At 47.4% G+C, this 23321-nt stretch overlaps 1 protein-coding gene across 1 annotated transcript in view; it reads right to left on the reverse strand.

Annotated features, from left to right (window-relative positions):
* The window catches only part of hdac6 (histone deacetylase 6), a 41268-nt gene that overhangs the window by 7937 nt on the left and 10010 nt on the right, over positions 1-23321 (reverse strand). The window contains 16 exon segments of the mRNA XM_031794861.1: positions 1610-1759; positions 3487-3679; positions 4236-4438; positions 4866-5034; positions 10430-10558; positions 10944-11112; positions 14898-15072; positions 15593-15682; positions 15784-15843; positions 16941-17006; positions 17478-17604; positions 20911-20979; positions 21174-21278; positions 21399-21496; positions 21731-21827; positions 22158-22198. Coding sequence (XP_031650721.1) covers positions 1610-1759; positions 3487-3679; positions 4236-4438; positions 4866-5034; positions 10430-10558; positions 10944-11112; positions 14898-15072; positions 15593-15682; positions 15784-15843; positions 16941-17006; positions 17478-17604; positions 20911-20979; positions 21174-21278; positions 21399-21496; positions 21731-21827; positions 22158-22198 — 1941 coding nt within the window.

Genomic DNA, 23321 nt, shown 5'->3' on the forward strand with positions numbered 1-23321 from the left:
GAGAATCTTGTTTCTCATGGTGTGAGAGTCCTTTAGGTGCCTTTTGGCAAACTCCAAGCGGGCTGTCATGTGCTTTTTACTGAGGAATGGTTTCCGTCTGGCCACTCTACCATAAAGGCCAAACACACCAAGACAGTCGTGAAGAGGGCGCAACAAAACCTAATCTCCCTCATGAGACTGAAAAGATTTGGCATGGGTCCCCAGATCCTCAAAAAGTTATGCAGCTGCACTATCGAGAGCATCCTGGTTGCATCACTGCCTGGTATGGCAACTGCTCGGCATCCGACCACAAGGCACTACAGAGGGTAGTGCGTATGGCCCAGAAGATCACTGGGGCCAAGCTTCCTTCCATCCAGGACCTGTATAATAGGCGGTGTCAGAGGAAAGCCCCCAAAAAATTGTCAGAGACTCCAGTCACCCAAGTTATAGACTGTTTTCTCCAAGTCACAGACTGCCAAGTCTAGGACCAAAATGCTCCTTAACAGCTTCTACCCCCAAGCCACAAGCCTGCTGAACAATTAATCAAATGGCCACCAGACTATTTACATTGACGACCCCCCCCCCCCCCCCCCCCCCCCCCCCCCCCCCCCCCCCCCCCCCCCCCATTTGTTTTGTACACTGCTGATACTCACTAATTATTATCTATGCATTCACTTCACCCCTACCTACATGTACATATTACCACAACTAACCTGTACCCCCGCACATGAACTCGGTACCGGTACCCCTTATATAAAACCTGTTACTTTTTATAATTTTTCACTTTAGTTTATTTGGTAAATATTTTCTTAACTCTTCTTTATCTGCACTATTGGTTAAGGGCTTGTCAGTAAAGCGTTTCACGGTAAAGTCTACACTTGTTGTATTCGGTGCATGTGACAAAAAAGTTTGATTTGATTTGATTGGTGGAGTGCTGCAGAGATGGTTGTCTTTCTGGAAGGTTCTCCCATCTCCACAGAGGAGCTATAGATCTCTGTCAGAGAGACCATTGGGTTCTTGGTCACCTCCATGACCAAGGCCCTTCTCCCCTGATTGCTCAGTTTGGCAGGGCGGCCAGCTCTAGGAAGAGTCTTGATGGTTCCAAACTTCTTCCATTTCAGAACGATGGAGGCCTCTGTGTTCTTGGAGACCTTCAATGCTGCAGAAATGTTTTGGTACCCTTCCCCAGATCTGTACCTCGAAACAATCCTGTCTCTGAGTTCTACGGACAATTCATTCGACCTCAAGGCTTGGTTTTTTTCTCTGACATGCACTGTGAACTGTGGGACCTAATATAGACAGGTCTGTGCCTTTCCACCAGAATGGGCTTCAGGTGAGGCAGATGAACCTGTAGCCATATTACTTCAACAGTATTTAACATGAGATCCTCTCTTAATCTTTACAGGAATGTGGTTCTGAATATAAACAGCAACACCTCCACTATTGGCATTTCTGTCTTTTCTGTAGATGTTATAACCTTGTATTGCTATGACTGTATCATCAAAGTTATGTGTGTATGCATGCATGCGTGTACGTGTGTGTGTGTGTGTGTGTGTGTGTGTGTGTGTGTGTGTGTGTGTGTGTGTGTGTGTGTGTGTGTGTATGTGCGTGTTAAATGCAGACCACTAACCTCCAGGATGACCAATACTCTGCCTCCTGCCAGGCCCATCAGGAGGTGGGTAAGGTGGGCATAGCCCGGGGGGGTCACTTGGTACCCTCCTAGAGGGTCCCCTCTGGCTGCATCAAACCCTGCCGATACCAGAACCAGGCCCGGGTCAAACTACAGTGGGAGAGAAACCAACTGTTTAAGGCCCGGGTCAAACTACAGTGGGAGAGAAACCAACTGTTTAAGGCCCGGGTCAAACTACAGAGTGGGAGAGAAACCAACTGTTTAAGGCCTGGGTCAAACTACAGTGGGAGAAACCAACTGTTTAAGGCCCGGGTCAAACTACAGTGGTAGAGAAACCAACTGTTTAAGGCCCGGGTCAAACTACAGAGTGGGAGAGAAACCAACTGTTTAAGGCCCGGGTCAAACTACAGTGGGAGAAACCAACTGTTTAAGGCCCGGGTCAAACTACAGTGGTAGAGAAACCAACTGTTTAAGGCCCGGGTCAAACTACAGTGGGAGAAACCAACTGTTTAAGGGTAAAAATACTTGAATCAGTCATAGAGCCCACTGCCCTTTATGGTTGTGAGGTCTGGGGTCCGCTCACCAACCAAGACTTCACAAAATGGGACAAACCCAAAATTGACACTCCGCATGCAAAAATATCCTCCGACCCTAAACAGAGAGTACACCGTGGCAGAATACCTGACCACTGTGACTGACCCTAAACAGAGAGTACACAGTGGCAGAATACCTGACCACTGTGACTGACCCAAACTTAAGGAAAGCTTTGACTATGTACAGACTCAGTGAGCATAGCCTTGCTATTGAGAAAGGCCGCCGTAGGCAGACCTGGCTCTCAAGAGAAGACAGGCTATGTGCTCACTGCCCACAAAATGAGGTGGAAACTGAGCTGCACTTCCTAACCTCCTGCCAAATGTATGACTATATTAGAGACACATAATCCCTCAGATTACACAGAAACTCCCATATCTACTGGGTGAAATACCACAGTGTGACATCACAGCGGCAAGATGTGTGACCTGTTGCCACGAGAAAAGGGCAACCAGTGAAGAACAAACACCGTTGTAAAAACAACCCATATTTATTTGTCTTCCCTTTTGTACTTTCACATCGTGACAACACTGTATATATATATAATATGACATTTGAAATGTCTTTATTCTTTTGGAACTTTGGTGAGTAATGTTTAGTGTTTATATTTCAATGTTTATTTCACTTTTGTTTAATATCGATATATAAACATATGTTTCTTATGCCAATAAAGCCCTTTGAAATGAATTGCGAGAGAGAGAGAGAGAGAGAGAGAGAGAGAGAGAGAGAGAGAGAGAGAGAGAGAGAGAGAGAGAGAGAGAGAGAGAGAGAGAGAGAGAGAGAGAGAGAGAGAGAGAGAGAGAGAGATAGAGAGAGAGAGAGAGAGAGAGACAGAGAGAGAGAGAGAGAGAGGAAGAGAGAGAGAGAGAGAGACAGAGTGGCAGGATACTGTACCTCTCTAGCGATGGGCCTGACCACTGAGTGGAAGGATACTGTACCTCTCTAGCGATGGGCCTGACCACGGAGTGGAAGGATACTGTACCTCTAGCGATGGGCCTGACCACTGAGTGGAAGGATACTGTACCTCTCTAGCGATGGGCCTGACCACGGAGTGGAAGGATACTGTACCTCTAGCGATGGGCCTGACCACTGAGTGGAAGGATACTGTACCTCTCTAGCGATGGGCCTGACCACGGAGTGGAAGGATACTGTACCTCTCTAGCGATGGGCCTGACCACTGAGTGGAAGGATACTGTACCTCTCTAGCGATGGGCCTGACCACTGAGTGGAAGGATACTGTACCTCTCTAGCGATGGGCCTGACCACTGAGTGGAAGGATACTGTACCTCTCTAGCGATGGGCATGACCACTGAGTGGAAGGCTGCAAGGTACTCCGCGTCGCCCATCTTGGCTCCGTTCCAGGGGATGTTGACGTTGAACCCTGCTCCCTTCCCCTCGCCCACTCTGTTGTAGTGAGCGTCCTCGGAAGTAGGGAAGAAGGTCCCATCCTCGTAGCGATGCAGGGAGATGTAGAGGACACTAGATGGAGAGAGAGGAGAGGGTTGGAGTTAGTGAGGGAGATGTAGAGGAAACTGGATGGAGAGAGGAGAGGGTTGGAGTTAGTGAGGGAGATGTAGAGGACCCTGGATGGAGAGAGGAGAGGGTTGGAGTTAGTGAGGGAGATGTAGAGGAAACTGGATGGAGAGAGGAGAGGGTTGGAGTTAGTGAGGGAGATGTAGAGGACACTGGGAAGACATGAGAACCAGAGTTGAAATGAATAAATTGAAAAATTCTCATCCCATAATTTCCAATTGAGTAAAAGAGGAGAGAATAAGCAGCGGAACCCCTTTGGACCCTCGTCAGAAGCAGCAGAACCCCTTGTGGCCCTCGTCAAAAGCAGCACAGCAGGAACCCCTTTGGACCCTCGTCAGAAGCAGCAGAACCCCTTTGGACCCTCGTCAGAAGCAGCAGAACCCCTTGTGGCCCTCATCAAAAGCAGCACAGCAGGAACCCCTTGTGGCCCTCGTCAAAAGCAGCACAGCAGGAACCCCTTCAAAAGCAGTGCACCAGATATGGAACAGGCATGGCTAGGTACCTGTCATCCTCTTCGAAGATGTGCTGTGTTCCGTTGCCATGGTGAACATCCCAGTCCAGAATGAGGACCCGCAGGGGCTTCTGGGAGATGGACTGGGCGTATCGGGCAGTCAGGGCGGCGGTGTTGAAGAAACAGAACCCACAGGCAGCGTCCTTTTCGGCATGGTGACCAGGGGGGCGCACGATGGCCACGCCATTACGGACCTGGTGGGGGGGGGGACAGACATACAACAGTCTGATAAATAGGGTTGCAAAATTCCAGGAACTTCCCCCAAAATTCCCTAGTTTTCCAAAAAATCCCAGTTGGAAAATAACTGGAATCAGGAAGGAATAATCAGGAAATCCAGGAATCCAACAGCCTGGAATGCTGGGTAATTGGGGAAAGTTTAGGGGAATTGTGTAACCCTAAGTCTGATAATACAACCATGTTGACTAATAGAAGGCTCTGCTCTTTCAAACAAACATCACTTCGTAAATTCTTTCATATAAGCTTTGCAACAGCATTTTTGCGGCTTTAAAGTAATTCATTCAGGAAACTATGTCCTCACAAAAGGCAGCCTGAGTGTCTAACTTTTAACATTTACTGGACACAGCGGGGTTAGAGGTCAATGTGATGGAGGTAATGTTCAACCTGTCCCGTCAGAACAGCCTGTACTGCATTAAAGCAGGCCCCAGCGGCCAACCGGGCGCTCCTGTAGCTCTCAGTACTGATGAAGATAGAGTTGTACTCATCTCCCAGTCTGTGAAGGTCCCTCGTCTTCATTCCCTCTGTGGCCTTGATATTGGCTATGTGCTCCAAGCTACAGACATAGATTAAACACATTCACAGAATTACAACATTTGAAATAATAATTATTGGATAATTTTTTTTTTTATGGATTGTCCACGCAATGTGGAATTGTGGGTTTGGCTTCGCCCCGTAAACAAACATGAGCACATCATCCTCCTGATCATTAAATACAATGTACACGTTACCCAGTCTGTAATACCAACATGTTTCAAACAAACCACCATAGTCCCTGTGCCCAAGAACACCAAGGTAACCTGTCTAAATGATTACCGCCCCGCAGCACTCCTGTCTGTAGCCATGAAGTGCTTTGAAAGGCTGGTCATGGCTCACATCAACACCATCATCCTAGACACCCCTGGACCCACCCAGATTCGCATACCGCCTCAACAGATCCACAGATGACGCAATCTCACACTCCACACTGCCCTTTCCCACCTGGACAAAAGGAACACCTATGTGAGAATGCTATTCATTGACTACAGCTCAGCGTTCAACACCATAGTGCCCTCAAAGCTCATCACTAAGCTAAGGACCTTGGGACTAAACACCTCCCTCTGCAACTGGATCCTGGACTTCCTGGCGGACCGCCCCCAGGTGATAAGGGTAGATAACAACACATCCACCACGCTGACCCTCAACACAGGGGCCCGTCAGGGGGTGCTTAGTCTCCTCCTGTACTTCCTGTTCAGCCACAACTACAAGGCCGCACACGACTCCAACGCCATTATTACGCCGACGCCATAACGGCCTGATCACAGACAAGCTCCTCTGTGACCATATCACTAAACATCTATCATGGTCCACACACGAAGAGGACACGACAACATCTCTTCCCCCTCAGAAGCGTGAAAAGATTTAGCATTTAACATCCTCAATAACTTCAAGAGGCCTTTTGCCTTTTGGTAGGCCGTCATTGTAAATAACAATTTGTTCTTAAACTGATTTTTTGTTAAAACAAAAAGGGAATAAATAAATACAAATAAATGAGGTCACAGAGGGTCGTGTGTAGAGCCCAGTACATCACTGGGACCAAGCTCACTGTCATCCAGGACCTCCAGAAACATTCCCTAACCAGAAACCGTGGATTGATGGCAGCATTCGCGTGAAACTGAAAGCGCAAACTACTGCTTTTAATCAGGGCAAGGTGACTGGTAACATGACCGAATACAAACAGTGCAGCTATTCCCTCCACAAGGGTATCAAACAAGCTAAGCGTCAGTACAGAGACAAAGTAGAATCTCAATTCAACGGCTCAGACACAAGAGGCATGTGGCAGGGTCTACAGTCAATCACGGACTGCAGGAAGAAATCCAGTCATGGACCAGGATGTCTTGCTCCCAGGCAGACTAAATAACGAGGTAAGGCATCACAGAGGGTCGTGTGTAGAGCCCAGTACATCACTGGGACCAAGCTCACTGTCATCCAGGACCTCCAGAAACATTCCCTAACCAGAAACCGTGGATTGATGGCAGCATTCGCGTGAAACTGAAAGCGCAAACTACTGCTTTTAATCAGGGCAAGGTGACTGGTAACATGACCGAATACAAACAGTGCAGCTATTCCCTCCACAAGGGTATCAAACAAGCTAAGCGTCAGTACAGAGACAAAGTAGAATCTCAATTCAACGGCTCAGACACAAGAGGCATGTGGCAGGGTCTACAGTCAATCACGGACTGCAGGAAGAAATCCAGTCATGGACCAGGATGTCTTGCTCCCAGGCAGACTAAATAACGAGGTAAGGCATCACAGAGGGTCGTGTGTAGAGCCCAGTACATCACTGGGACCAAGCTCACTGTCATCCAGGACCTCTATACCAGAGGGTGTCAGAGGAAGCCCCCCCCCCCCCAAAACAACATACTCCAGCCACCCGAGTCATAAACTGTTCTCTCTGCTACCGCACGGCAATTGGTACCAGAGCGCCAAGTCTAGGACCAAAAAGCTCCTGAACAGCTTCAATCCCCAAGCCATCAGACTGACAAACAATTTATCAAATAGCTACCGGGACAATTTACATTGACCCCCTATGTTTATTTGTTGGTACATTATCGACACACACAGCTGCTACTCTGTTAATTATCTATCCTGATTGACTAGTCACTTTAAACCCTACCTACAGTTGAAGTCAGAAGTTTACATACACTTAGGTTGGAGTCATTAAAACTCGTTTTTCAACCACTTCACAAATGTCATGTTAACAAACTATAGTTTTGGCAAGTCAGTTAGGACATCTACTTTGTGCATGAAGTCATTTTTACAACAATTGTTTACAGACAGATTATTTCACTTATAATTCACTGTATGACAATTCCAGTGGGTCAGACGTTTACATACACTAAGTTGACTGTGCCTTTAAACAGGTTGGAAAATTCCAGAAAATGATGTCATGGCTTTAGAAGCTTCTGACAGGCTAATTGACATAATTTGACTCAATTGGAAGTGTACCTGTGGATGTATTTCAAGGCCTACCTTCAAACTCAGTGCCTCTTTGCTTGACATCATGGGAAAAATCTAAAGAAATCAGCCAAGACCTCAGAAAAAAAGTCTGGTTCATCCTTGGGAGCAATTTCCAAACGCCTGAAGGTATCACGTTCATCTGTACAAACAATAGTACGCAAGTATAAACACCATGGGACCACGCAGCCGTCATACCGCTCAGTAAGGAGACGCGTTCGGTCTCGTACTTTGGTGCGAAAAGTGCAAATCAATCCCAGAACAACAGCAAAGGCCGCTCAGGAAACAGGTACAAAAGTATCTATATCCACAGTAAAACAAGTCCTATATCAACATAACCTGAAAGGCCGCTCAGCAAGGAAGAAGCCACTGCTCCAAAGCCGCCATAAAAATGCCAGACTACGGTTTGCAACTGCACATGGGGACAAAGATTGTACTTTTTGGAGAAATGTCCCCTGGTCTGATGAAACAAAAATAGAACTGTTTGGCCATAATGACCATCGCTATGTTTGGAGGAAAAAGGGGGAGGCTTGCAAGCCGAAGAACACCATCCCAACCGTGAAGCACGGGGGGGGGCAGCATCATGTTGTGGAGGTGCTTTGCTGCAGGATGGACTGGTGCACTTCACAAAATATATGGCATCATGATGAGCGAAATTATGTGGATATATTGAAGCAACGTCTCAAGACATCAGTTAAAGCTTGTTCGCAAATGGGTCTTCCAAATGGACAATGACCCCAAGCATACTTCCAAAGTTGTGGAAAAATGGCTTAAGGACAACAAAGTCAAGGTATTGGAATGGCCATCACAAAGCCCTGACCTCAATCCCATAGAAAATGTGTGGGTTCAACTGATAAAGTGTGTGCGAGCAAGGAGGCCTACAAACCTGACTCAGTTACACCAGCTCTGTCAGGAGGAATGGGCCAAAATTCACCCAATTTATTGTGGGAAGCTTGTGGAAGGCTACCCGAAACGTTTGACCCAAATTAAACTATTTAAAGGCAATGCTACCAAATACTAATTGAGTGTATGTAAACTTCTGACCCACTGGGAATGTGATGAAAGAAATAAAAGCTGAAATAAATCATTGTCTCTACTATTATTCTGACATTTCACATTCTTAAAATAAAGTGATGATCCTAACTGACCTAAGACAGGGATTTTTTTTGTTGAATTTTACCCCTTTTTTCTCCCCAATTTCATGGTGTCCAATTGTTAGTAGCTACTATCTTGTCTCATCGCTACAACTCCTGTACGGGCTCGGGAGAGACGAAGGTTGAAAGTCATGCGTCCTCCGATACACAACCCAACTAAGCCACACTGCTTCTTAACACAGCGCGCATCCAACCCGGAAGCCAGCCGCACCAATGTGTCGGAGGAAACACTGTGCACCTGGCAACCTTGTGCACTGAGTCGCTGGTGCGCGATGAGACAAGGACATCCCTACCGGCCAAACCCTCCCTAACCCGGACGACGCTAGGCCAATTGTGCGTCGCCCCACGGAGCTCCCGGTCGCAGCCGGTTACGGCAGAGCCTGGGCGCGAACCCAGAGTCTCTGATGGCACAGATGGCGCTGCAGTACAGCGCCTTTAACCACTGCGCCACCCGGGAGGCCCAAGACGGGGAATTTTTTATAGGATTAAATGTCAGGAATTGTGAAAAACTGAGTTTAAATGTATTTGTCTAAGGTGTATGTAAACTTCAGACTACAACTGTATATGTACATATTACCTCAGCTACCTCGTACCCCTACACATTGACTCAGTACCGGTACTTCTTGTAGGGAGCATAATTATTGTTTATTTCCTTTAATTGTGTTGGTTAAAGGCTTGTAAGGAAGCATTTTCACAGTAAAGTCGACACCTGTTATATTCAGCGCATGTGATAAATAACATTATATTACACACTACAGACACATCAACACACTACAGACACAGGAGATACACACTACAGACACATCAACACACTACAGACACATCAACACACTACAGACACATCAACACACTACAGACACATCAACACACTACAGACACAGTAGATACACACTACAGACACAGTAGATACGCACTACAGACACAGTAGATACACACTACAGACACAGGAGATACACAACTATGACAGTACTCTGGCCAGTAATAACCCTATATGACCAGTAATAACCCTATATGACCAGTAATAACCCTATATGACCAGTAATAACCCTATATGACCAGTAATAACCCTATATGACCAGTAATAACCCTATATGACCAGTAATAGCCCTATATGGCCAGTAATAGTCCTATATGGCCAGTAATAGTCCTATATGACCAGTAATAACCCTATATGACCAGTAATAGCCCTATATGACCAGTAATAACCCTATATGACCAGTAATAACCCTATATGACCAGTAATAGCCCTATATGACCGGTAATAACCCTATATGACCGGTAATAACCCTATATGACCAGTAATAGCCCTATATGACCAGTAATAGCCCTATATGACCAGTAATAACCCTATATGACCAGTAATAGTCCTATATGACCAGTAATAACCCTATATGACCAGTAATAACCCTATATGACCAGTAATAGTCCTATATGACCAGTAATAACCCTATATGACCAGTAATAACCCTATATGACCAGTAATAGCCCTATATGACCAGTAATAGTCCATTATGACCAGTAATAACCTTATATGACCAGTAATAACCCTATATGACCAGTAATAACCCTATATGACCAGTAATAACCCTATATGACCAGTAATAACCCTATATGACCAGTAATAACCCTATATGACCAGTAATAACCCTATATGACCAGTAATAGTCCTATATGACCAGTAATAACCCTATATGACCAGTAATAACCCTATATGACCAGTAATAACCCTATATGACCAGTAATAACCCTATACGACCAGTAATAGTCCTATATCTTTAATTTGTTCTTGGTAGAAGTTACCTGTGGCACAGAGCCAGCTCCTCCTCCAAGGCAAGTCGAGCCGGTATCCTCAGGCAACGGGACACCAAGCCCAGATCGTCGTGACGGGAGAAGATACGCTGGATCCTCTGGGGAAGCTCTGGGTGGTGGCTGCCAACAACCAAAATAACATCATTTCCATACAGTACATTCAACATGAGGCTACGGCTGGATAGTGAAGGAACCCTCAGGGATAGGGGATGATTTCATATTTATTTTATTTAGCCAGGAGTTTCCACTGAGTGACAACTGGGACTGCTTTCCTGGGAGGGGGATATGTTTCTGGACAGGGCCTCAGTGTCTCACCTGTCCCACATGTTCCTGTGTCTTTGATTGATTTCTACCTGTCCCACATGTTCTTGTGTCTTCGATTAATTCCCACCTGTCCCACATGTTCTTGTGTCTTCGATTGATTCTCACCTGTCCCACATGCTCCTGTGTCTTAGATTGATTCCCACCTGTCCCACATGTTCTTGTGTCTTTGATTGATTCTCACCTGTCCCACATGTTGTGATGTTCCATCATCCTCTGGTCGTACACCAGGCCCGTGGTCAGGTCCAGGCTGTCTCCTCTCTCCTCACAGAGCTCTTCACCTAACTCCATACTGCTCTCTGCTGGGGTCAGGGCTGGGTTCAGGGGGTCGCTGTCTGATAGAGACCCTCCCTCTGGAGACAAACCACAGTCATGAATGGTTATGATGGGTTATGAAGAGGTTATGAATGGGTTATAAGGGGTTATGAATGGGTTATGAGTGGCGTTGAATGGGTTTAAAGGGTTATGAATGGGTTATAAGGGGTTATGAATGGGTTATGAATGGGTTATAAGGGTTATGAATGGGTTATGAATGGGTTATAAGGGTTATGAATGTGTTATGAATGGGTTATGAATGGGTTATAAGGGTTATGAATGGGTTATAAGGGTTATGAATGGGTTATGAATGGGTTTAAAGGGTTATGAATGGGTTATAAGGGGTTATGAATGGTTATGAATGGGTTATAAGGGTTATGAATGGGTTATGAATGGGTTATGAATGGTTATAAGGGTTATGAATGTGTTATGAATGTGTTATGAATGGGTTATGAATGGGTTATAAGGGTTATGAATGGGTTATAAGGGTTATGAATGGGTTATGAATGGGTTATAAGGGTTATGAATGGGTTATAAGGGTTATGAATGGGTTATGAATGGGTTATAAGGTTATGAATGGGTTATGAATGGGTTATAAGGGTTATGAATGGGTTATGAATGGGTTATAAGGGTTATGAATGGGTTATGAATGGGTTATAAGGGTTTTGAAAGGGTTATGAATGGGTTATAAGGGTTATGAATGGGTTATAAGGGTTATGAATGGGTTATGAATGGGTTATAAGGGTTATGAATGGGTTATAAGGGTTATGAATGGGTTATGAAAGGGTTATGAATGGGTAAAATTTTAGAGAAGGCTGTTGCGCAGCAACTCACTGCCTTCCTGAAGACAAACAATGTATACGAAATGCTTCAGTCTGGTTTTAGACCCCATCATAGCACTGAGACGGCACTTGTGAAGGTGGTAAATGACATTTTAATGGCATCGGACCGAGGCTCTGCATCTGTCCTCGTGCTCCTAGACCTTAGTGCTGCTTTTGATACCATCGATCACCACATTCTTTTGGAGAGATTGGAAACCCAAATTGGTCTACACGGACATGTTCTGGCCTGGTTTAGATCTTATCTGTCGGAAAGATATCAGTTTGTCTCTGTGAATGGTTTGTCCTCTGACAAATCAACTGTAAATTTCAGTGTTCCTCAAGGTTCCGTTTTAGGACCACTATTGTTTTCACTATATATTTTACCTCTTGGGGATGTTATTCGAAAACATAATGTAAACTTTCACTGCTATGCGGATGACACACAGCTGTACATTTCAATGAAACATGGTGAAGCCCCAAAATTGCCCTCGCTAGAAGCATGTGTTTCAGACATAAGGAAGTGGATGGCTGCAAACTTTCTACTATTAAACTCGGACAAAACAGAGATGCTTGTTCTAGGTCCCAAGAAACAAAGAGATCTTCTGTTGAATCTGACAATTAATCTTAATGGTTGTACAGTCGTCTCAAATAAAACTGTGAAGGACCTCGGCGTTACTCTGGACCCTGATCTCTCTTTTGAAGAACATATCAAGACCATTTCGAGGACAGCTTTTTTCCATCTACGTAACATTGCAAAAATCAGAAACTTTCTGTCCAAAAATGATGCAGAAAAATTAATCCATGCTTTTGTCACTTCTAGGTTAGACTACTGCAATGCTCTATTTTCCGGCTACCCGGATAAAGCACTAAATAAACTTCAGTTGGTGCTAAATACGGCTGCTAGAATCCTGACTAGAACCAAAAAATTTGATCATATTACTCCAGTGCTAGGCTCTCTACACTGGCTTCCTGTCAAAGCAAGGGCTGATTTCAAGGTTTTACTGCTAACCTACAAAGCATTACATGGGCTTGCTCCTACCTATCTCTCTGATTTGGTCCTGCCGTACATACCTACACGTACGCTACGGTCACAAGACGCAGGCCTCCTAATTGTCCCTAGAATTTCTAAGCAAACAGCTGGAGGCAGGGCTTTCTCCTATAGAGCTCCATTTTTATGGAACGGTCTGCCTACACATGTCAGAGACATTTACTAGACATTTAGAGTCTTTACTGAAGACTCATCTCTTCAGTGGGTCATATGATTGAGTGTAGTCTGGCCCAGGAGTGGGAAGGTGAACGGAAAGGCTCTGGAGCAACGAACCGCCCTTGCTGTCTCTGCCTGGCCTGTTCCCCTCTTTCCACCGGGATTCTCTGCCTCTAACCCTATTCAGGGGCTGAGTCACTGGCTTGCTGGGGCTCTCTCATGCCGTCCCTGGAGGGGGTGCGTCACCTGAGTGGGTTGATTCACTGTTGTGGTCATCCTGTCTGGGTTGGCGCCCTCCCCTTGGGTTGTGCCGTGGCGGAGATCTTTGTGGGCTATACTCAGCCTTGTCTCAGGATGGTAAGTTGGTGGTTGAAGATATCCCTCTAGTGGTGTGGGGGCTGTGCTTTGGAAAAGTGGGTGGGGTTATATCCTTCCTGTTTGGCCCTGTCCGGGGGTGTCCTCGGATGGGGCCACAGTGTCTCCTGACCCCTCCTGTCTCAGCCTCCAGTATTTATGCTGCAGTAGTTTATGTGTCGGGGGGCTGGGGTCAGTTTGTTATATCTGGAGTACTTCTCCTGTCCTATTCGGTGTCCTGTGTGATTCTAAGTGTGCGTTCTCTAATTCTCTCCTTCTCTCTTTCTTTCTCTCTCTCGGAGGACCTGAGCCCTAGGACCATGCCCCAGGACTACCTGACATGATGACTCCTTGCTGTCCCCAGTCCACCTGGCCATGCTGCTGTTCCAGTTTCAACTGACCTGAGCCCTAGGACCATGCCCCAGGACTACCTGACATGATGACTCCTTGCTGTCCCCAGTCCACCTGGCCATGCTGCTGCTCCAGTTTCAACTTCCACCTGACTGTGCTGCTGCTCCAGTTTCAACTGTTCTGCCTTATTATTATTCGACCATGCTGGTCATTTATGAACATTTGAACATCTTGGCCATGTTCTGTTATAATCTCCACCCGGCACAGCCAGAAGAGGACTGGCCACCCCACATAGCCTGGTTCCTCTCTAGGTTTCTTCCTAGGTATTGGCCTTTCTAGGGAGTTTTTCCTAGCCACCGTGCTTCTCCACCTGCATTGCTTGCTGTTTGGGGTTTTAGGCTGGGTTTCTGTACAGCACTTTGAGATATCAGCTGATGTACGAAGGGCTTTATAAATAAATTTGATTTGATTTGATTTAAAGGGTTATGAATGGGTTTAAAGGATTATGAATGGGTTATGAGGGGTTTAATGGGTTATGAAGGGTTTATAAGGGGTTATGAAGGGGTTTAAAGGATTATGAAGGGGTTATGAGGGGTTATGAATGGGTTATAAGGGGTTATTGAGGGGTTATGAATGGGTTATGAGGGGTTATGGAGGGGTTATGAGGGGTTATGAATGGGTTATAAGGGGTTATGGAGGGGTTATGAACGTGTTTTGAGGGGTTATAAGGGGTTATGGAGGGGTTATAAGGGGTTATGAATGGGTTATAAGGGGTTATGAATGGGTTATAAGGGGTTATTGAGGGGTTATGAATCGGTTATGGAGGGGTTATGAGGGGTTATGAATGGGTTATAAGGGGTTATGGAGGGGTTATGAATGTGTTTTGAGGGGTTATAAGGGGTTATAAGGGGTTATGAATGGGTTATAAGCGGTTATGAATGGGTTATAAGGGGTTATGAGGGGTTATAAGGGGTTATGAATGGGTTATGAGGGGTTATGAATGGGTTATAAGGGGTTATGAGGGGTTATAAGGGGTTATGAATGGGTTATGAGGGGTTATGAATGGGTTATGAATGGGTTCTCCAGTACTTACCCAGTACCTGCAGACTGGTCCAGTAAGGGTACAGAGCAGAGATAGACCTGGAGATAGATTTCAGGGCACTGTCACTCGGGATGGATGGTGACCCCAAGCGTGGGCAGGACTCCCCCAATAGTGACCTCAGACAGGCACACACCCCTTCTGCTGTGGACTGAAGGTTATATCCTCCCTGAAAACATGAAACAAGCGGCATCAACGTCACTCAATATAACTTTATAAAGCATCTCTTTCATTCAACACACATGGACTTAAACCATAAAAGTGGGGCGCACGCAGTTAACGTAGATATATAATGTGGTATGGAAGCCAACTCAACCTACCCCAGCTCAGCGTTTACACACAGGCAGCAGAATCATTTTCATTTGCCCAATTAGTGACAAAATCTCTGATGTGATTGGTCAAAAGGCCAATTAGTGACAAAAGATCAGATGTGATTGGACAAAATACCAATTAGTGGCCAGATCTAATGTGATTGGTCAAAAGACCAATTTGTGGCAAAAGATCTGATTTGGGCTGCATGTGTAATCGAAGCTACAGTGGGGCAAAAAGGTATTTAGTCAGCCAGCAATTGTGCAAGTTCTCCCACTTAAAAAGATGAGAGAGGCCTGTAATTTTCATCATAAGATCTGATTTGGGCTGCATGTGTAATCGAAGCTAAATAAAAGACATGTAGAGTGGTTTGTTGTTACCTCAAGAACCAGCAACAACTTCCCCTGAGCCAGGCCCAGCAGCATGTGAGTCAGAACAGAGAAACACTGAGGACTGGCAGACATCTCTCCCTAGGGTAAAAACACACAAAAACACACATCTTTCAGAAATCATATACATTTCTATCACATCAACTTGAAGATAAAGAACATTAACATTTGGTTCTCCTTACCTTGGGATCACCTATCACAGAGTCGAAGCCTGCTGCCACCAGGACAAGCTGAGGCTGGAACTGCAACAAACAAACTGTTATGGGGGAAATCACATCGGAATGTTCCTATTCTTCTAAGAACATCGTCCGAATGTTCCTATTCTTCTAAGAACATCGCCCGAATGTTCCTATTCTTCTAAGAACATCGTCCGAATGTTCCTATTCTTCTAAGAACATCGTCCGAATGTTCCTATTCTTCTAAGAACATCGTCCGAATGTTCCTATTCTTCTAAGAACATCGTCCGAATGTTCCTATTCTTCTAAGAACATTGTCCGAATGTTCCCATTCTTCTGAGAACATCGTCCCGAATGTTCCCATTCTTCTGAGAACATCGTTCCGAATGTTCCCATTCTTCTGAGAACATCGTCCCGAATGTTCCCATTCTTCTGAGAACCCCATTTTTCTGAGAACATCGTCCCGAATGTTCCTATTCTTCTGAGAACATCGTCCCGAATGTTCCTATTCTTCTGAGAACATCGTCCCGAATGTTCCTATTCTTCTAAGAACATCGTCCGAATGTTCCTATTCTTCTAAGAACATCGTCCGAATGTTCCTATTCTTCTAAGAACATTGTTCGAATGTTCCCATTCTTCTAAGAACATCGTTCGAATGTTCCCATTCTTCTAAGAACATCGTCCGAATGTTCCTATTCTTCTAAGAACATCGTCCGAATGTTCCTATTCTTCTAAGAACATCGTCCGAATGTTCCTATTCTTCTAAGAACATCGTCCGAATGTTCCTATTCTTCTAAGAACATCGTCCGAATGTTCCTATTCTTCTAAGAACATCGTCCGAATGTTCCTATTCTTCTAAGAACATCGTCCGAATGTTCCTATTCTTCTAAGAACATCGTCCGAATGTTCCTATTCTTCTAAGAACATCGTCCGAATGTTCCTATTCTTCTAAGAACATCGTCCAAATGTTCCTATTCTTCTAAGAACATCGTCCGAATGTTCCTATTCTTCTAAGAACATCGTCCGAATGTTCCTATTCTTCTAAGAACATCGTTCGAATGTTCCTATTCTTCTAAGAACATTGTTCGAATGTTCTGTGTTCTATTACGTTATATAAAACCCAAACGATTGAGGAAGTCTAACAACCATCTCAACGACTATACCTCATAGGCTACAGGCAAAAGAAGCTGCTGGAATGCGGCAACGTAGTCTGCATCTTTCATTCCAATCTGTCGAGCAAAGGGAAAGAACAGACCTCAATGTCACCATATTTTACAAACTACTAGATAAAGTATCAATACGACAACATTAGGAAAACAACTCCTCGATACAACAACATTAGGAAAACAACCCTCGATACAACAACATTAGGAAAACAACCCTCAATACAACAACATTAGGAAAACAACCCTCGATACAACAACATTAGGAAAACAACCCTCGATACGACAACATTAGGAAAACAACCCTAGATACAACAACATTAGGAAAACAACCCTCGATACAACAACATCAGGAAAACAACCCTCGATACAACAACATCAGGAAAACAACCCTCGATACAACAACATTAGGAAAACAACCCTCGATACAACAACCCTCGATACAACAACATCAGGAAAACAGAATACAAGGTAAACACTGAGGAGATAATACGATAGCAGAGGTAGATGAGGCTTAACTAGTCCAGTAACTAGTACCTTATTCCAGGGCAGGTTGATGTTGTATCCCTCCCCAGAACCGGTGCCCACAGCACTGCTGTCTGACTCGGGCAGATGGGGCCAGAACAAACCCTCCTCATATCTGTGGACTGAGAAGTACAGAACGCTGACCGGAGAGAGAGAGAGGAGAGGAGAGAGAGAGGAGAGGAGAGAGAGGAGAGGAGAGAGAGGAGAGAGAGAGGAGAGAGAGAGAAGAGGAGAGAGAGAGAGGAGAGGAGAGAGGAGAGGAGAGAAGAGAAAGAGGAGAGAGGAGAGGAGAGAGAGAGAGGAGAGAGAGGAGAGGAGAGAGAAGAAGAGAGGGAAAGAGGGGGGAGATTACATCACTGCTCTCCTCTCCTCACATCATATGACAGAGTTTTTTCTGCTCCCCCTCCCTTCGCGTAGCTGCTGCTCCCCCTCCTTCGCGTAGCTGCTGCTCCCCCTCCCTTCGCGTAGCTGCTGCTCCCCCTCCCTTCGCGTAGCTGCTGCTCCCCCTCCCTTCGCGTAGCTGCTGCTCCCCCTCCCTTCGCGTAGCTGCTGCTCCCCCTCCCTTCGCGTAGCTGCTGCTCCCCCTCCCTTCGCGTAGCTGCTGCTCCCCCTCCCTTCGCGTAGCTGCTGCTCCCCCTCCCTTCGCGTAGCTGCTGCTCCCCCTCCCTTCGCGTAGCTGCTGCTCCCCCTCCCTTCGCGTAGCTGCTGCTCCCCCTCCCTTCGCGTAGCTGCTGCTCCCCCTCCCTTCGCGTAGCTGCTGCTCCCCCTCCCTTCGCGTAGCTGCTGCTCCCCCTCCCTTCGCGTAGCTGCTGCTCCCCCTCCCTTCGCGTAGCTGCTGCTCCCCCTCCCTTCACGTAGCTGCTGCTCCCCCTCCCTTCACGTAGCTGCTGCTCCCCCTCCCTTCACGTAGCTGCTGCTCCCCCTCCCTTCACGTAGCTGCTGCTCCCCCTCCCTTCACGTAGCTGCTGCTCCCCCTCCCTTCACGTAGCTGCTGCTCCCCCTCCCTTCACGTAGCTGCTGCTCCCCCTCCCTTCACGTAGCTGCTGCTCCCCCTCCCTTCACGTAGCTGCAGCTCTCCCTCCCTTCACGTAGCTGCTGCTCTCCCTCCCTTCACGTAGCTGCTGCTCTCCCTCCCTTCACGTAGCTGCTGCTCAACCTCCCTTCACGTAGCTGCTGCTCCCCCTCCCTTCACGTAGCTGCTGCTCCCCCTCCCTTCACGTAGCTGCTGCTCCCCCTCCCTTCACGTAGCTGCTGCTCCCCCTCCCTTCACGTAGCTGCTGCTCCCCCTCCCTTCACGTAGCTGCTGCTCCCCCTCCCTTCACGTAGCTGCTGCTCCCCCTCCCTTCACGTAGCTGCTGCTCCCCCTCCCTTCACGTAGCTGCTGCTCCCCCTCCCTTCACATAGCTGCTGCTCCCCCTCCCTTCACGTAGCTGCTGCTCCCCCTCACTTCACGTAGCTGCTGCTCCCCCTCACTTCACGTAGCTGCTGCTCCCCCTCACTTCACGTAGCTGCTGCTCCCCCTCACTTCACGTAGCTGCTGCTCCCCCTCACTTCACGTAGCTGCTGCTCCCCCTCACTTCACGTAGCTGCTGCTCTCCCTCACTTCCCATAGCTGCAGCTCTCCCTCCCTTCACGTAGCTACTGCTCTCCCTCCCTTCACGTAGCTACTGCTCTCCCTCCCTCTCCCCTTCACGTAGCTACTGCTCTCCCTCCCTCTCCCTTCACGTAGCTACTGCTCTCCCTCCCTCTCCCTTCACGTAGCTACTGCTCTCCCTCCCCCTCCCTTCACGTAGCTACTGCTCTCCCTCCCCCTCCCTTCACGTAGCTACTGCTCTCCCTCCCCCTCCCTTCACGTAGCTACTGCTCTCCCTCCCCCTCCCTTCACGTAGCTACTGCTCTCCCTCCCTCTCCCTTCACGTAGCTACTGCTCTCCCTCCCCCTCCCTTCACGTAGCTACTGCTCTCCCTCCCCCTCCCTTCACAGAGCTACTGCTCTCCCTCCCTCTCCCTTCACATAGCTGCTGCTCTCCCTCCCCCTCCCTTCACGTAGCTGCTGCTCTCTCTCCCTCCCTTCACATAGCTGCTGCTCTCTCTCCCTCCCTTCACGTAGCTACTGCTCTCTCTCCCTCCCTTCACGTAGCTACTGCTCTCTCTCCCTCCCTTCACGTAGCTGCTGCTCTCCCTCCCTTCACATAGCTGCTGCTCTCTCTCTCCCTCCCTTCACGTAGCTGCTGCTCTCCCTCCCTTCACATAGCTGCTGCTCTCTCTCTCCCTCCCTTCACGTAGCTACTGCTCTCCCTCCCCCTCCCTTCACATAGCTACTGCTCTCCCTCCCCCTCCCTTCACGTAGCTACTGCTCTCCCTCCCTCTCCCTTCACATAGCTGCTGCTCTCTCTCTCCCTCCCTTCACATAGCTGCTGCTCTCTCTCCCTTCCTTCACATAGCTGCTGCTCTCTCTCTCCCTCCCTTCACGTAGCTGCTGCTCTCCCTCCCTTCACATAGCTGCTGCTCTCCCTCCCTCTCCCTTCACATAGCTGCTGCTCTCTCTCCCTCCCTTCACATAGCTGCTGCTCTCTCTCTCCCTCCCTTCACATAGCTGCTGCTCTCTCTCCCTCCCTTCACGTAGCTGCTGCTCTCCCTCCCTTCACGTAGCTACTGCTCTCCCTCCCTCTCCCTTCACGTAGCTACTGCTCTCCCTCCCTCTCCCTTCACGTAGCTGCTGCTCTCTCTCTCTCTCCCTTCACGTAGCTGCTGTTCTCCCTCCCTCCACATAGCTGCTGCTCTCTCTCTCCCTCCCTTCACGTAGCTGCTGCTGCTCTCTCTCTCTCTCTCCCTTCACGTAGCTGCTGTTCTCCCTCCCTCCACGTAGCTGCTGCTCTCTCTCTCCCTCCCTCCACGTAGCTGCTGCTCTCTCTCTCTCTCCCTTCACGTAGCTGCTGCTCTCTCTCTCCCTCCCTCCACGTAGCTGCTGCTCTCTCTTTACGCACCCTTCACGTAGCTGCTGCTCTCTCTCTCCCTCCCTTCACGTAGCTGCTGCTCTCTCTCTCCCTCCCTTCACGTAGCTGCTGCTCTCTCTCTCCCTCCCTTCACGTAGCTGCTGCTCTCTCTCTCCCTCCCTCCACGTAGCTGCTGCTCTCTCTCTCCCTCCCTCCACGTAGCTGCTGCTCTCCCTCCCTCCACGTAGCTGCTGCTCTCTCTTTACTCACCCTGTTCTGAAGCATGGTGATGTAGCCTATGTCTCTGCCTCATGTTTCTGAACAGCTGAAATATCAACCCTGCGGCCGATTTGAACAAACATTCCCATTATGAAGGCACTCAGCTACGTAAAAATAAATCCTGCACATACACAGAAATATCCAGATTTTTTGCCTTGGAAAATTGAGATAGAGAAAGTCTGTATCCGTAGCCACTGAGGTTCAGATGAACAACACAGAAGTGTTACCTACCTGGGATCCTCCTGGAAAATGTACTGGATCCCCTGGCCGTGATGCACATCCCAGTCCACTATCAGAACTCTGCAATCAACCAATCAAAACTCTGCAATCAACCAATCAGAACTCTGCAATCAACCAATCAGAACTCTGCAATCAACCAATCAGAACTCTGCAATCAACCAATCAGAACTCTGCAATCAACCAATCAGAACTCTGCAATCAACCAATAAACAATTAAAAAAGTAGCCAATCAACCGATCAGTGATGCGACTCACCGTTCCACTCGATGGCGTGTCTGTGCGTATCGCGCTGCGATGGCCAGATTATTAAACATACAGTAGCCATTCATCTGGTCGACCTGGGCGTGGTGGCCTGGAGGTCTGGACACACAGTCAATTAAAAAACACAACTCAATATGTTACATACTTCTGTTTAAAACAATATCCTCAGACTGATTAAGCTGTGTCACGTTTATACATTACAAAAAATCATTATTTTACCTAGCAACAGAGAATCCATTCCGGAGCTCTGAGGTCATGACCTTATCAACCAGCTGCAGAACAGAGCCCACAGCCAGACTGGCACACGTATATGACTCCTGGGGCAGGGGAGAGAGAAGAAAGCGAGAGAGAAGATAGAGAGACAGAGAGAGGGAGAGACACCACGGTCTTGATTACTCAACAACAGAGGGGCCTAATCTGACTCGAGATCTGTACTCTTAACTCACATTTTCTAGCAAGCCTCCCACTGACATCAATGAATGATTAACGGAGTTGCCTGTAGTTATCTCAACTCTGGACATCATCGGTGTTTGAATGAAACAGTTACTCACAGGGTGGATGTAGACCGAGTCATAGGAGTCAGCCAGCGTCTTCAGCTGGTCTTCGTCCATACGCTGAGTGGACCTCATCAGATCTACATACTCCTTCCTGTTAGATACATTTAACACGGTTAATATAGAACAATAAACATGATAAACGGCATCTCTACATGCTCCTTCCTGTTTAGATACACAACAAACACATGAAAATATAAACATCTTTACTTGGCATTCTACATCCAATGTAAAAGGCACAGGCAGCGCAATTCTGATCTTTTGTCCACGAATGGTCTTTTGACCAATTACAACAACACATCTATTTCAGAAATGATCTGATTGGTTCCAATTTTATTTTAGAAAAAAAAAAATAAGACCAATTAGCGAACAAAAAAATATTGGAATTGGGGCTACTTGTGTAAACGCGGTCTAAGAGACTTACGTGTGAACTAAGTGCAGCTCTTCGTTAGACGCAGCCCTCGCCTGAGAGAGAGACAAGACGGTGAGAGAGAGAGAGACAAGACGGTGAGAGAGAGACAAGACAGTGAGAGAGAGAGAGAGAGAGAGAGAGAGACAAGACAGTGAGAGAGAGAGAGAGAGAGACAAGACGGTGAGAGAGAGAGACAGACAAGACAGTGAGAGAGAGAGAGACAAGACGGTGAGAGAGAGAGAGAGAGAGAGAGAAACGAGACGGTGAGAGAGAGAGAGACGGTGAGAGAGAGAGAGAGACAACACGGTGAGCGAGAGAGAGAGAGAGACAACACGGTGAGAGAGAGAGAGAGAGACAACACGGTGAGAGAGAGAGAACACGGTGAGAGAGAGAGAGAGACAAGACGGTGAGAGAGAGAGAGAGAGACAAGACGGTGAGAGAGAGAGAGACAAGACGGTGAGAGAGAGAGACAAGACGGTGAGAGAGAGAGACAAGACGGTGAGAGAGAGAGAGAGAGACAAGACGGTGAGAGAGAGAGAGAGACAAGACGGTGAGAGAGAGAGAGAGACAAGACGGTGAGAGAGAGAGAGAGACAAGACGGTGAGAGAGAGAGAGAAGACAAGACGGTGAGAGAGAGAGACAACACGGTGAGAGAGAGAGAGAGAGAGAGAGAACACCGTGAGAGAGAGAGAGAGAGAGAACACCGTGAGAGAGAGAGAGAGAGAGAGAGAGAGACAACACGGTGAGAGAGAGAGAGACAACACGGTGAGAGAGAGAGAGAGAGACAACACGGTGAGAGAGAGAGACAACACAGTGAAAGAGAGACAACACCGTGAGAGAGAGAGACAAGACGATGAGAGAGAGAGAGAACACGGTGAGAGAGAGAGAGACAAACACGGTGAGAGAGAGAGAGACAAGACGGTGAGAGAGAGAGAGAGACAAGACGGTGAGAGAGAGAGAGAGACAAGACGGTGAGAGAGAGAGAGAGACAAACACGGTGAGAGAGAGAGAGAGAGACAACACGGTGAGAGAGAGAGAGACAACACGGTGAGAGAGAGAGAACACGGTGAGAGAGAGAGAGAGACAAACGGTGAGAGAGAGAGACAAGACGGTGAAGAGAGAGAGAGACAAGACGGTGAGAGAGAGAGAGAGAGACAAGACGGTGAAGAGAGAGAG

This window comes from Oncorhynchus kisutch, linkage group LG17 (genome assembly GCF_002021735.2).
Source record: "Oncorhynchus kisutch isolate 150728-3 linkage group LG17, Okis_V2, whole genome shotgun sequence".
Taxonomy (NCBI): domain Eukaryota; kingdom Metazoa; phylum Chordata; class Actinopteri; order Salmoniformes; family Salmonidae; genus Oncorhynchus; species Oncorhynchus kisutch.